The sequence below is a fragment of the Zootoca vivipara genome, chromosome 1, assembly GCF_965207765.1.
Source record: "Zootoca vivipara chromosome 1, rZooViv2.hap1.1, whole genome shotgun sequence".
Classification (NCBI taxonomy): Eukaryota; Metazoa; Chordata; class Lepidosauria; order Squamata; family Lacertidae; genus Zootoca; species Zootoca vivipara.
Genome location: NC_142582.1, coordinates 52,767,040 through 52,781,974, shown reverse-complemented (window position 1 = coordinate 52,781,974; position 14,935 = coordinate 52,767,040). Strand labels below are relative to the sequence as shown.

The window sequence follows — 14,935 nt, the reverse complement described above, 5'->3', positions numbered from 1 at the left end:
CGTCTCCATCACATCTGCAGAAAACAGCAGCAGGAGACTCTTCCAGGTGGTTCGCAATTTAGCGGAACCACCTGCTCCATCCGGGCCCAGTACGGGCCACATGATCTCCTGCAATGATTTTGCAAAGTTTTTTGCAAATAAAGTCGCTCAGATTCGGGAAGAGGTAGACTCCACCGTGGGAGCAGGGCCGGGGCGGGGGAGTGCTAGAGTCCTGTCTAGTCAAGTTTTGTGGGATCAATTTCAATCTGTTACCTCCGAGGATGTGGACAGGCTGCTTAGACGAATGAAACCAACCACCTGTCTCCTTGATCCTTGCCCATCCTGGCTTATAAAAGCTAGCCAGGAAGGGCTGGGCGATGGGCTTCGCGGGTTGGTAAATGCTTCTCTCCATGAGGGAGCCTTCCCAGACCCGCTGAAAGAGGCGGTTATTAAACCGCTTCTTAAAAAACCATCTTTAGATCCGGCCAATATGGCCAACTATCGCCCAGTCTCAAATCTTCCATTCTTGGGCAAGGTGATTGAGCGAGTGGTTGCGGAACAACCCCAGGCACGCCTGGAAGAAGCGGACCATTTGGATCCCTTCCAGTCAGGATTCAGGCCTCATCATGGGACTGAAACTGCCTTGGTCGCACTGGTCGATGATCTCCGGCGGGCTAGGGACAAAGGTAAGAGCTGTTTCCTTGTTCTGCTGGATCTCTCAGCGGCTTTTGACACCATCGACCATAACATCCTTCTGGACCGTCTAGAGGGCTTGGGAGCTGGGGGCACTGTCATGCAGTGGTTCCACTCCTTCCTCCTGGGCCGTGTTCAGAAAGTGGTGGTGGGGGATGAGTGTTCAGACCCCTGGGCTCTCACTTATGGGGTGCCTCAGGGTTCTGTCCTCTCCCCCATGCTTTTTAACATCTATATGCAGCCGCTGGGAGAGATCATCAGGGGGTTTGGGCTGGGTGTCCATCAGTATGCTGATGATACCCAGCTCTACCTCTCTTTTAAATCAGAACCAGTGAAGGCGGTGAAGGTCCTGTGTGAGTGCTTGGAGGCGGTTGGAGGATGGATGGCGGCTAACAGATTGAGATTGAATCCTGACAAGACAGAAGTACTGTTTGTGGGGGACAGGAGGCGGGCGGGTGTGGAGGACTCTCTGGTCCTGAATGGGGTAACTGTGCCCCTGAAAGACCAGGTGCGCAGCCTGGGAGTCATTTTAGACTCACAGCTGTCCATGGAGGCACAGGTCAACTCCGTGTCCAGGGCAGCTGTTTATCAGCTCCATCTGGTACGCAGGCTGAGTCCCTACCTGCCCACTGACTGTCTCTCCAGAGTGGTGCATGCTCTAGTTATCTCTCGCTTGGACTACTGCAATGCGCTCTATGTGGGGCTACCTTTGAAGGTGACCCGGAAACTACAACTAATCCAGAATGCGGCAGCTAGACTGGTGACTGGGAGCGGCCGCCGAGATCACATAACACCGGTCCTAAAAGACCTACATTGGCTCCCAGTACGTTTCCTAGCACAATTCAAAGTGTTGGTGTTGACCTTTAAAGCCCTAAACGGCCTCGGTCCGGTATACCTGAAGGAGCGTCTCCACCCCCATCGTTCTGCCCGGACACTGAGGTCCAGCTCCGAGGGCCTTCTGGCGGTTCCCTCATTACGAGAAGCCAAGTTACAGGGAACCAGGCAGAGGGCCTTCTCGGTAGTGGCACCCACCCTGTGGAATGCCCTCCCACTAGAGGTCAAAGAGAACAATTACCAGACCTTTAGAAGGCATCTCAAGGCAGCCCTATTTAGGGAAGCTTTTAATGTTTGATGGATTTCTGTATTTTAGAATTTCTGTTTTTTTGGAAGCCGCCCAGAGTGGCTGGGGGAACCCGGCCAGATGGGCGGGGTATAAATAATAAATTATTATTATTATATTATTATCTTATATCCATCACAATGGTCTCTCTAAACTTATTGCCTGACCTGTGTACTCAGAATTCCTGCTCACTTAGAACAGGGATGGGAAATCTTTTTTCAATCTGAAGGCCACATTCCCTCCCTGACAAGCTTCTGGGGGCCATATGCCTGTGGTGGATGGATGGGAACAGAGGCAAAAGTATGCAGCATAGCTGCCAAGTTATCCCTTTTTTTTAAGGGAAATTCCCTTATGCTGAATAGGCTTCCTCGCGAGAAAAGGGAAAACTTGGCAGCTATGGTATGCAGAGCAGTGAATGTGATTCCTCACATGTGTAGTAAACTTCTTCCACCCCTGCAAAAGTCAGGAATTTCTACACACCCAGCTACACACATCTCCATTTTCCTTTCAGGCAAGCAATTGGCTTTATGAAAGTTTGAGGAGTCATCCCAGCCAGGCCAAAGCCCCAACAGTCCTACCAATGACATCCCATCTACTTTGCACTTGATTTAATTATTTGTGGCTATGTTCTTACAGTTGTACTCCATAAAACCCAAGGTGGCATAAATGCATTCAGGTACGACCAGATCTAGACCTGCTCAGCTTTATCAAATGGCTCCACGTGCTTTCCCAATCATAGCCTAGGACCATTGTAAATTGACTCTGCACTTGACTTATTACTATTATTCATTAATTTTTTTATACCACCTTTCATCCGAAGATCACAGGGTGATTTACATGCTCAAAGTATAAAGACTTGTGGGCTAGAGGTTCCCCACCCCTTTCAGAAAGCCCAAGTGTTGTATCCAACATTAGTTGTATTCAGAGTAGAACTATTGAATCAAGTCATCCCAATCTCTGTCGAGCATAGAATCATAGAGTTGGAAGAGACCACAAGGGCCATCCAGTCCAACCCCCTGCCAAGCAGGAAACACCATCAAAGCATTCTTGACATATGGCTGTCAAGCCTCTGCTTAAAGACCTCCAAAGAAGGAGACAGTAGCAAGAGATTCCAGGGTTCTTGACAATTCACCAGGGTTTGTGTTTCTTTGGAGGAAGTGAGGCACAATGGAGGCTAGTGTCTTTATGAAGTATGGTTTTGACACACATATTTACACCTGAGTTTTATGGAGAGTTCACAGCATTTGCATCTCTAGAGGGCCTTGTCCTTCCCAACAGTGCAGCATTGGATTCAGAGGCATGCTAAGCACCAAACCTGTGTCTGTCTGTAACAGCCTGCTCCAGCCAGCCAGCATGGCAACCTCTGTTTCTCTTTTTTTTAAAAAAAAATAATAATAATCAATTTTTATTAAATTTTCAGTTACAAATCAATCATGTCAAACCAATTATTCCAAATTGTACAAATATATATCTATTAAACCAAATATTATGCCAAATTATAAAAATTTTGCTTCCCCATGTTTCAAATTCTGAGGGTTCTGATTATCGATAATTGCTGCCATTCTAATCAAAGTTCCAAGTTCTTTCCAGTCATTTTAATCCAACATAGTCCAGATCTTTTCCAACAGTTCTAATAATATTGTTCTCTTCCTCTTATAGAATCATAGAGTTGGAAGAGACCACAAGGGCCATCCAGTCCAACCCCCTGCCAAGCAGGAAACACCATCAAAGCATTCTTGACATATGGCTGTCAAGCCTCTGCTTAAAGACCTCCAAAGAAGGAGACTCCACCACACTCCTTGGTAGCAAATTCCACTGCTGAACAGTTCTTACTGTCAGGAAGTTCTTCCTAATGTTTAGGTGGAATCTTCTTTCTTGTAGCTTGAATCCATTGCTCCGTGTCCGCTTCTCTGGAGCAGCAGAAAACAACCTTTCACCCTCTTCTATCTGACATCCTTTTATATATTTGAACATGGCTATCATATCACCCCTTAACCTTCTCTTCTCCAGGCTAAACATACCCAGCTCCCTAAGCCGTTTCTCGTAAGGCATCGTTTCCAGGCCTTTGATCATTTTGGTTGCCCTCTTCTGGACACGTTCCAGCTTGTCAGTATCCTTCTTGAACTATGGTGCCCAGAACTGGACACAGTACTCCAGGTGAGGTCTGACTAGAGCAGAATACAGTGGTCCTATTACTTCCCTTGATCTAGATGCTATACTCCTATTGATTATCACAGCCTCTGAAATGTTTTCAAGCAAGATTTACCACAAAGCCTATGTTTCTGTGAGGACTTTTCTGTCCAGCTTCCCCATAAGTCCTTGCATTCTTTTTCCAGACTGGAATGTTTTCCAAGCCCCACCAACCATTTATCACGGACAGACGCCATCTTAAAGATCCAACAAATCATGTCCAAGCTTCTGCTCGTTAATTCCTCCGGTTGCGGATTCACAGTCTTTCCGGGCAGGGTCAACCAAATCCAGATATTAATACACATCTTATGACAAACCCATGGCTCCCCCCGCCCCTTAACTGCTCTCACTCCCCGGCCTCCATTTTTAGCGAGCTCAATTAAAAGTGTGTCACAAGTCGTAAATCTTCTTAAAACCGTCCACAAAGAATTTTAACAAACTCCAGCTGTTGATGTAACCACCTTAGGGAAGCTTTCATCTTACAGGCTTATCTAAGCAAATTCAAATAAATCCTCTATTGTATATATTTAAACATCCATACAGTTTATATTTTTATAACTTCTCACTTGTTCTATCCAGGGAAGGTGTTAAGTGTAATCTTGAAACATAAAAATAAAAGAATTCACTTCCCTTTCTGTTCGGTCCAATGTAGTATTTTCTTTCTTTAATACAGTATTTCCTTGACTCTTTTGTCTCTCAAAGGCTGAATTTCCTGGCAGTATCCTCCTCCTCTTCATTTGAAGCATGTCCATGAATTTAAATCCAATTATTCCTCTTAAATCATGGACTCGTGCACGAAGAGGGTGGCCTCCAAGAGTTCCGGCCCCCACGGGTGCTCGGCCCAGGCCCAGGCCCACCCCCGAAGGGTCAGAGTGGGTTAAGGGGCATCAGCAGGCCAGCGGCCCCTCCCATCCTCCCGGGAGGGTAGGGAGACTGCCTACTCCCCAAGCAGCCGCCAAATTTCCCCGTGGGAGTCGGGAGAGATGTTACGGGTCAGCCATTTCTCCCGACGAGCACGAGCGGAAGCCGGCAACCTCTGTTTCTCAAGTCCACTGCAAAAGGCTTTTGACTTTTTTTTGCTACTGCTTACATCAGAGGTAATCCTATCAACCCCAAAAGCTACTGGGCAGAGATCCTGATGTTCTGCCAATGGCTTGCCATTATCAAACAAAGCAGGCCTTTATCAGCCTTTTGTTTCTTCAATGAACCACCCACAGTGAGCCTCATTTGGAAGCTAGCTAGTATTATTTCCAGCCCTTGCTAAATTCATGAATTTATGAGTTTGCTCATGAATTTCTAACCCTTCACTGAATGTAGATGTTATTGGGGGGGGGAGGATCTCACCTCCCAAAACTCATAACAGTAACTTAAAACCATTTATTTCAATGGGTCTACTTTGAGTATGAAGCATCTGAATATGTCTCCAATTCATAGGTGTCAACTTTTCCCTTATTCCGAATAGGATTCCTCGTGAGAAAAGGGAAAAGTTGACAGCTATGCTCCAATTACTACAAATTTACTTGCTCAGATTGTCTTTCTGTGACTCCAACATCATCAACCATTTCTTCTGTGATATCACTGTTTTGCTGGAACGTTCTTCCACAAACACTTACATCAATGAACTATGTGTTTTCGTGTTGGGTACCTTTGCTGAAATGAGCATCATGGTGTTTAAAACTGGGGGCAGGGACAAGAATATGCCCATGTTTACAATACTGTTTGGTCTAATAAAATAAACAATCTCATCAGTTATATGCCATTATTTCACTGGGAATTGATATTGGGATGTATTTCCACCGAAAAGGGTGGTTTAGGGAGCGATCCTAAGCATGGGGAGCTAGCATAAGTTGCACTGCCTTAAGTTTTTCAGGGATATATATCCAACTCTGTTTCCAGGGGTAAATATTATCAAGGCACTCCTCAGTGGTAGAGCATCTGTTTTGCTTCCAGAAGGTCCCAGGTTTAATCCCCAGCATCTTGAGGAAGGGTGGCAGAGACTCCTGCTTGAAACCCTAGGGAGCTACTGCCAGTAGATGTAGACAATACTGAATTAGAAGAGCAAATGGTTTGAGTACATCACCGTCTTATGTCAATGTGCTTTCTACTTTAAGGCTGTACTTTCGCCACCGTTATGGAGACAGGCATTACAGGAAATTCTGCTATATTAATTTTGTTTCATTGGGGCTAAACGGCATTCCTGCAGGTATGTGAACCTTCTTGAGTGATAAGAAGGGAATTGGGCTCATTTCCACGCCCTCTGTTTAGATTAAGGATTCAGCTCAATGCCTTTATCCACCAGCAAGTTTACCTCACATTTGTTGTGAGGTAAGCAAAACCTCCAAACCAGCCCAATTTGACTGTAGGCAAATTCTGTAAGCTGTTTCCTCCTTGGCCCCAAATATGGTGACCGAGTAACTCCACAGCAAGGCCATTCACATGTATTGCCCGCTTACCTTTGGGCAGGGGCAAAACATGCAAGTTGGGTGGGTGGGACATCCGTTGACAACGGTGCTGCTGAGCATAAGCACATGGTTAGAACTGCAAAGCAGAAGTAAAAAAAAAGTACAAAAATTACTTTGGAGTAAAAGAAGCATTTCGCAAGCAGGGACAATATTCACAAATACCTTTGAGATCAATTACCTTTCTACCATTGGGAGAAACTTTAATTGTGTTGTTTAGGTATCAGAGATATTTTTGAAAACTTCCCGTAATTTGCCTCAAATCTCTCTATGATACACATAAGTAGTTCAGAAAAGCACGCCTTCATTTCAGGAATGATTTCTTAAGCAACTGGATATCTTCCATTTCTTCTACAGGTAATTCTCATAGCATTACAGTAGAACCTCTACTTACAACTGCCTCCACTCGCGGACGTTCCAAGTTGCGACCGCGGCAAACCCAGAAGTAACCGCAGCGATCGCCGTTTGTGATGCTCAGAAGTGGGCAATCGCCGCTCATGCCTGCGCACAACGGCGCCTCTCCCAGCGACCCATTTCGCCATAAGAACAGGCCTCCAGAACGGATTGTGGTCGTGAGTAGAGATTTCACTGTAGGGACTATTCTCTTTTCGGGGTTATCCAGCAAACCACCATCCATGACTGACGGTCCATGGTCAACTTGGTGAGTCACAAGTAATGCAGCTGGGGCATCTCCTACATTGTTCAGAGTCAGGTTTCCCTCATTTGTCATAGTGGAATACTAGTTTGAAGGCGTATTATTGAACTCATGTTTAAATAGCAAAGACAGGGATTTTGAAAGCAATGCAGTAAGAATAGGAATGCTTAAGGAATTTGATTGTTTCAGACTTACATGTCTAGTACTAATGGGAGAATTTAAAGTCAACTATCCACATCCTCAGATATTGTTGTTCAGTGTTAGCACCTCAGTGCTAAACAATATGCACTTTGCAAAAACATACATTTAAGAATACTCATTTAAATGCAAATTTGTGTGCATATTTCTTTTAAAAATGCAAATTAAGACAGAAACAGGAGGGGAGGGACTTGTTGAACATATGTGGAAGTGCCAGTTACCAGAAATAGACTGATTTGTGCCCTCCAAAATATGATCTGTTATATTTCACACAAGATTCATATTTTCTGAATAATAATAAATAAATTTGTTTTGTGATGTCATTAGTACTTTTGTGATGTCATTAGTAGTTTTGTTGAATATAAAAGCCAAGCAATAAAGAAACCTATAGCCATGAATGAACTTTCTGTTTCTCGTGTGGTTAGGAGGGTGGTTCCAAGGGTTAGTGTGGTTAGGAAAGTGGGGAAACACTTGGAGAATGTGTGGTTCTTTAATTCTACTGTTCCAATTTTGAAAACTTAAGAGCATTTTCCTAACTCTCACTGGAGTGATCTGTGCAGAGGGCCAACATTGTTCAAACTAGAAGAAACTTTGGCATATCTACTTATGTAAATGTGAGGAGACATAGAAGTGAGGTTCAATCAGGGAGCGTGATCTGGGTCCATGATGGAGACACTTGTCAAAGAGAAAGAATAATGCTCAAAGGGAAGAGTTAGGTAGAAGATCTTGAGGAATAGAAATGGGATGAAGAGCTATGGGGAAAGAAAGAAAAGCGTCTGGTAGGACAAAATGAGGAGTAGTGGAGCTGATGCCAGTCTGCTGGGGTCCATAGTCAATAGTGGAGAGAACTTCACCTTCCAGAGCAGTGTAAAATTCAGATGCAGGGAGCATTGAACTAGAAGATAAGAGAATGGGTGCCCCAACAGTTAAGGAGGCTCTAACACTCCAGTCCTAGAGGACTATGGAAACTAGGGGTCAGAGACTCAGCTATACAGCTGCAAATAAAACGTTTTAAGTGTGTTGTAATGTGCAATATACAAATGTGACACTAGATAGCGACTGAGCTATGGCAAATTCAATGTATTTTTTTAAAAAGCATTTTCACAGTGTGCTTTTTTCAATGTCCACAAGGCTCACTATTGTAACTTAAAACAATAAATTGTTATGAGCTAGAATGGTGTCAAAGTTGTATCATTTGAGGGTATTTGGAATTTGCATGACATGGAACTTTCCCCAGCAGCCTGCAGAGGACATGGTATCATTCTGACATTTTATGTACTTCTAATGTGGTGAAATCATAGAATCATAGAGTTGGAAGAGACCACAAGGGCCATCCAGTCCAACCCCCTGCCAAGCAGGAAACACCATCAAAGCATTCTTGACATATGCCTGTCAAGCCTCTGCTTAAAGACCTCCAAAGAAGGAGACTCCGCCACACTCCTTGGTAGCAAATTCCACTGTCGAACAGCTCTTACAGTCAGGAAGTTCTTCCTAATGTTTAGGTGGAATCTTCTTTCTTGTAGCTTGAATCCATTGCTCCGTGTCCGCTTCTCTAGAGCAGCAGAAAACAACCTTTCACCCTCCTCTATATGACATCCTTTTATACCGTGTTTCCCCCTTTTTAAGGCGTAGTCATAAAATAAGCCATAGCAGCATTTCTAAGCATTTGAGAAATATAAACCGTACCCCGAAAATAAGCCATAGTGATAGGCGCTGTGCGGAAGAGATCACTGAGCTCCCCGAGTCAGCAGCAGCAACGCCGGCCGCAGCAGTGTTTGCTGAGTCCTTTCTTGCTTTTGGGACTTGGTTACTGTGCTGGCTTGGGATGGTGTGTGTGCAATTGCTGTTGCTGCTTCGTGTTTTTCAGCTGGATTCTCTGGGTTCTAAGCACTTTCCCCCGTTTGTTTGTGAAGCAGCACTCGGCTGCAGCCCCTGCCTCTCCCGACGGCTGCATGAATGCGAGGCTGGATTTGATCGCTATCTCCTTTTCCATTTCTTTTGTCTTTGAGCACCCGGCCCCGCCCCCTCTCCCCTTCGTGGAATGAAGAACGGAGTTTTAGCAGCATTTCCTCATTATAAAAAAAAGGTCAGGAACTTTTACTTTAACCTCAAAAATGGGATATTTCCTCTCTCTAAAAACAACTCTGACCTGAACACCAATATAACGGGGGTAGATCACCTCCAGTTTATAAATCCGCAAGTAGATCGCAGTCTCCTAGAAGTTGGGCTCTATACTTTGGCTGATTGCAAGCCTTTGCATCTTTAAAAAACAAAAACCATGCGCTTCTCAGTCTTAATTTTCCTTTAATTCATCCCCCTATACCCTCCTCCAACCATTGCCTCCTTCCATTCCTTACCCCCCTCCCTCTCTCCCCACTTCCCTCACTCCTGTGCGATCTCATTTAGTCATATACTTGCTTTTTCTGTTGTGTTGTCTATTTTATATTTAATATTATTACCCTTTATGATGTTATTTTTCCCCTTGCGATAATTATTTATTTTTTATCTTTAACTAACTTTCCTTTCCATATTTTTCCATATATAACTCAACACTTTCCCATTCCTTCTTAACTCTTTGGATAGAGTGCCCCCCCATTATTGTTGTTAATTTTACAATTCCTGGATTTTTTATGGAACCGAACAGCTCGGGTGCTTCAGAATGTGCCTTCTGTTGCTACAGGGCTATGGGGCTTCACTATTTGACCCCCCCCCCAGGTTGGGATTTTTAAAGTAGTTCTGTGGGTCCCAGGGCACAGAATCACCCCCGATCCTTTCCTTTGTCTAAACAGACCTATTCCCCCCTGACTTTGGAAGGCTGTGCTTCAAGGGTGATACCAGGGGTTTTTTAAGACCTGCGCCTCTTAAGGATTGTTACAGTCCATAACTTCCATTGCTTTCTACAGGGTTGGGGGTTTAAAGCACTGCCACCCCCACCCCACCCTGCAGGCGCTCGGAACTGGCAGCGCCAACAACGCGCCCAGCAATGTGCAGAAGAGAGCACCGAGCATCCTGAGCCAGTGGGTCCCAGTTGTACCAGCACTTTTTTTTTTAAAAAAAGACACCCCCTGAAAATAAGCCACTGTGTGTTTTTTTGAGGGAAAAAAGTTATAAGACGGTGTCTTAAAAAAGGGGAAACACGGTATATTTGAACATGGCTTATCATATCACCCCTTAACCTTCTCTTCTCCAGGCTAAACATACCCAGCTCCCTAAGCCGTTCCTCATAAGGCATTGTTTCCAGGCCTTTGACCATTTTGGTTGCCCTCCTCTGGACACGTTCCAGCTTGTCAGTATCCTTCTTGAACTGTGGTGCCCAGAACTGGACACAGTACTCCAGGTGAGGTCTGACCAGAGCAGAATACAGTGGTGCTATTACTTCCCTTGATCTAGATGCTATACTCCTATTGATGCAGCCCAGAATTGCATTGGCTTTTTTAGCTGCTGCATCACACTGTTGACTCATGTCAAGTTTGTGGTCTACCAGGACTCCTAGATCCTTTTCATATGTACTGCTCTCAAGCCAGGTGTCTCCCATCCTGTATTTGTGCCTTTCATGTTTTTTTGCCTAAGTGTAGTACTTTACATTTCTCCTTGTTAAAATTCATCTTGTTTGCTTTGGCCCAGTTGTCTAATCTGTTAAGGTCATTCTGAAGTGTGATTCTGTCCTCTGGGGTATTAGCCACCCCTCCCAATTTGGTGTCATCTGCAAACTTGCTCAGGATGCCCTCAAGCCCATCATCCAAGTCATTGATAAAGATGTTGAATAAGACTGGGCCCAAGACAGAACCCTGTGGCACCCCACTAGTCACTACTCTCCAGGATGAAGAGGAGCCATTGATGAGCACCCTTTGGGTTCGGTCAGTCAGCCAGTTACAAATCCACTGAATGGTAGCATTGTCTAGCCCGCATTTTACCAGTTTCTTTACAAGAATATCATGGGGCACCTTGTCAAAGGCCTTGCTGAAATCAAGATAGGCTATATCCACAGCGTTCCCTTCATCTACCAGGCTTGTAATTCTGTCAAAAAAGGAGAGATTAGTCTGACATGACTTAGTTTTTAGAAACCCATGCTGACTTTTAGTGATCACAACGTTCCTTTCTAGGTGCTTTTAATCTCTCTAGCAAGCCTGAGTTCATTCTGTGCTTTAGCTTTTCTGACTTTGTCTCTACACGTGCTGGCTATTTGTTTGAATTCCTCTCTGGTGATTTCCCCCTTTTTCCATTTTTGGTACATATCCCTTTTAAATCTTAACTCAGTTAAAAGTTCTTTAGATAGCCACCCTGGCTTCTTTAGGCACCTTCCATGTTTCCGTCTCATTGGTATTGCCTGAAGTTGTGCTTTTAATATCTCCCTTTTAACAAACTCCCAACCATCATGAACTCCCTTCCCTTTTAGTATTTCTGTCCATGGGATCTCACCCAGCGTTTCCCTAAGTTTTCTGAAGATGGCTTTCTTAAAGTCTGGGATTTGTGTCTTAGTATGCTTTTGGTTGCTCCTTTCCGCTGTATAATAAACTCCAGAAGAGCATGGTCACTCCCACCTAATGATCCTGCCACTTCTACCCCACTAACCAGGTCATCACTATTGGTTAGGACCAGATCTAAAATGGCTGATCCTCTTGTTGCTTCTCCCACTTTCTGGACAATGAAATTGTCTGCAAGGCCAGTGAGGAATCTGTTTGACCTTATGCTCTTGGCTGAGTTTGACATCCAACAACAAATCTGTACAAGGTAACCCAAACTCAGTTCTGAGCAAGCATCTAGACCACTGCTCTTGCCAAATTCCATTTTATTTGAGTTGTGATTCCATCTAGTTGAAGCAGGAATGTGAAGTAGCCAAGAGCTCTAAGGGCATCAATGGCTCACTTTAGCTGCAATAATTGATTTTATGGAATTTACAGTGTGTCCAGGTGATAGATGGGTCAATGGCAAAACCAGATTAAACTGCCCCCCACCATATATCACTTTATAAAAAGTCTCCAGTTAATAAAGGTCAAAGAGGACCATACACTCCCAGCCAAACAATTGTAGCTCACACAGTTCAGCTACTTAGGTTAGAGAAAAGGACACAAAAAAGAGGTTAAAATGCTATGGTGCCCAATATCTAATAATGAAATCTCGCTTTGTTTTTCCTAACAGGAAAGTGTGAATGAATCCAATAGCTAAAGAAAATGACACCATGGCAACCAGCTTCAATCTCTTTGGACTAACAGAAAATCTGGAGCTGTGGCCTCCACTCTTTGTAGTCTTTTTAATAATCTATATTGCCACACTGGTGGGGAATCTTGGGATGATTATATTGATCTGCATAGATCCTCAGCTGCACACCCCAATGTATTTTTTTCTCAGCAGCCTGTCCTTTCTAGATGCCTGCTATTCTACCACCATCACACCTAATATGCTGGTGAATTTTTTAGTAGAAAACAAAAGCATCACTTATGCTGCCTGCATTGCACAATATTGTTTCTTTGCAATCTTTGCCACTACTGAGTTTTTTCTGCTGGCAGCCATGGCGTATGACCGGTATGTGGCTATCTGCAACCCTCTGCTCTATGCTTCTGTGATGACCAATAAACTTTGTGCAGGTCTGATAGCAGGATCCTACCTCTTGGGTATTGTGAACTCCCTGATTCAGACGGGTGGCTTGTTGAGACTGTCCTTCTGTGGTTCCAACGTCATCAATCACTTTTTTTGTGATCTCACGCCCCTTCTGAAACTGGCCTGTAATGATATCTACATAAACGAGATGCTGGTATTCATTTTTGGTAGCCTGTTTGAAATGAGCACCTTGCTGGTCATTATAATCTCTTATGTATTCATTATTATAGCTGTAGTCAGGATCCGCTCTGCTGAGGGGAGGCATAAAGCTTTCTCCACATGTGCCTCCCACCTCACAGCAGTGGCCATATACCATGGGACCATTCTTTTCATGTACTTCAGACCCAGCACCAGCTACTTTCTTGACACAGACAAAATAGCCTCTGTGTTTTACACGGTGATAATACCTGTGTTGAATCCTTTGATCTACAGTCTGAGGAACAAGGATGTAAAATGTGCTCTAAGAAAAGTGATTCAGAGAAAAGTGGTATTTCAATAAATATCTCTTTTAACAGTGACAAAGTATAGGTGGGCTGGGCCACCCATATGCCAATAAAATCTTGAGGCATGGCCTTATATCAACTGAACATACTGGAACGTTTCCAAATGTATTTTGGTGTTCTATACCAGTAGAATAATAAAATCCTTGCAATGGTATCTTTTTCCAGCCCACCACATATACCTTAAACCTTCCTGTCTATGGACATCGAGGGACATGGAACTTCAGGTCCAGCATTACCCTACAAAGAACTAATCAAATGCCAATCATCTTGTCAGGAGATGAGGGAATTGAGAAGGTGTATATTTCAGAATTCCCTGGATGTGTTAAATGCATACATTGTGCTTTCCTTCTCTGTTCAGTCTGTCATAGGCCTCTCAGTTTCATCAGGATCTAGCATGGTTTGGCAGTCCCAAATGGAAGAAGAAGAGTTTGGATTTGATATCCCGCTTTATCACTACCCTAAGGAGTCTCAAAGCGGCTAACAATCTCCTTTCCCTTCCTTCCCCCACAACAAACACTCTGTGAGGTGAGTGAGGCTGAGAGACTTCAGAGAAGTGTGACTAGCCCAAGGTCACCCAGCAGCTGCATGTGGAGGAGCAGAGACGCGAACCCGGTTCACCAGATTACGAGTCCTCCGCTCTTCACTACATCACACTGGGGAGAGGAGCAGAGAGAAGAAGCGGTGGAGGTTGAACCTTGAAGGCTGCCACCCGGGAATGGAAGATGGTGGTTCTCCTCTTGAGACTCTAGATATCAGGGAGAGGGAGAAGCAAATCTGCTGGCTCTCTCCACTGCCCCTCCTGTGAAGCACAGAGTTTCACTGGGGAAGGGGGAGCACTTTGGCCAGCTTATAGGAGGGACTGAGCAGAAAGAGGTGGCAGTGAATCCAGAGTCTGAGGGCAGGACACAGTGAGCCCACACATCAACGTGAATGGATCATACATTTGTGCGCACAGAAATCTTGTAAGGCAAGAAAGTCTTTTGTGTGAGCTTGCCCTGTCTTTAAAATCTTGGTGGGAGGGGTGTGGCAACTGTTGGGACATCTTCATTGTTTCCATTCAAATGTGTACCTTTCGTCTAGCCCTTGTACCTTGGAATCATGATTTGTGGGCCCTGTGATTGCTGCTGAACCTCTTTTGTTATTAGCCTGAATAAAGGTATCTTCCTTACTCTCAGATAAGAACCACCATTACCGTGTTTTGGTATGGGAGCATGACACAGTCCTCCCACGCCAGTGAAATGCACATCATTTGCTATCAACAATGGGATTCTGCCCTTAGTGGTTGGGCAACTTGACATGGTCAAGTTACTTCAGAGCAGAAACTAAACCAAAAGGGGTGACCATGAAAGTAGCAGCTGCATTGCTAAGAACAAAAAAAAAAAGGTAAAAGGTAAAGGAGCCCTGAATGGTTAAGTCCAGTCAAAAGCGACTATGGGGTTACGTCGCTCATCTTGCTTTCAGGCTGAGGGAGCAGGTGTTTGTCCACAAGACAGCTCTCCAGGTCATGTGGCCAGCATGACTAAACCACTTCTCGCACAAC

At 44.4% G+C, this 14,935-nt stretch overlaps 1 protein-coding gene across 1 annotated transcript; it reads left to right on the top strand.

Moving 5' to 3' along the window:
- The first annotated feature begins 12,443 nt into the window (after positions 1-12,443).
- On the top strand, positions 12,444-13,391 carry LOC118090056 (olfactory receptor-like protein COR4). The gene has a single exon (XM_035125381.1). It carries the CDS (start codon positions 12,444-12,446, stop codon positions 13,389-13,391), a length of 948 nt encoding a protein of 315 aa, XP_034981272.1.
- The last annotated feature ends 1,544 nt before the right edge of the window (positions 13,392-14,935 follow it).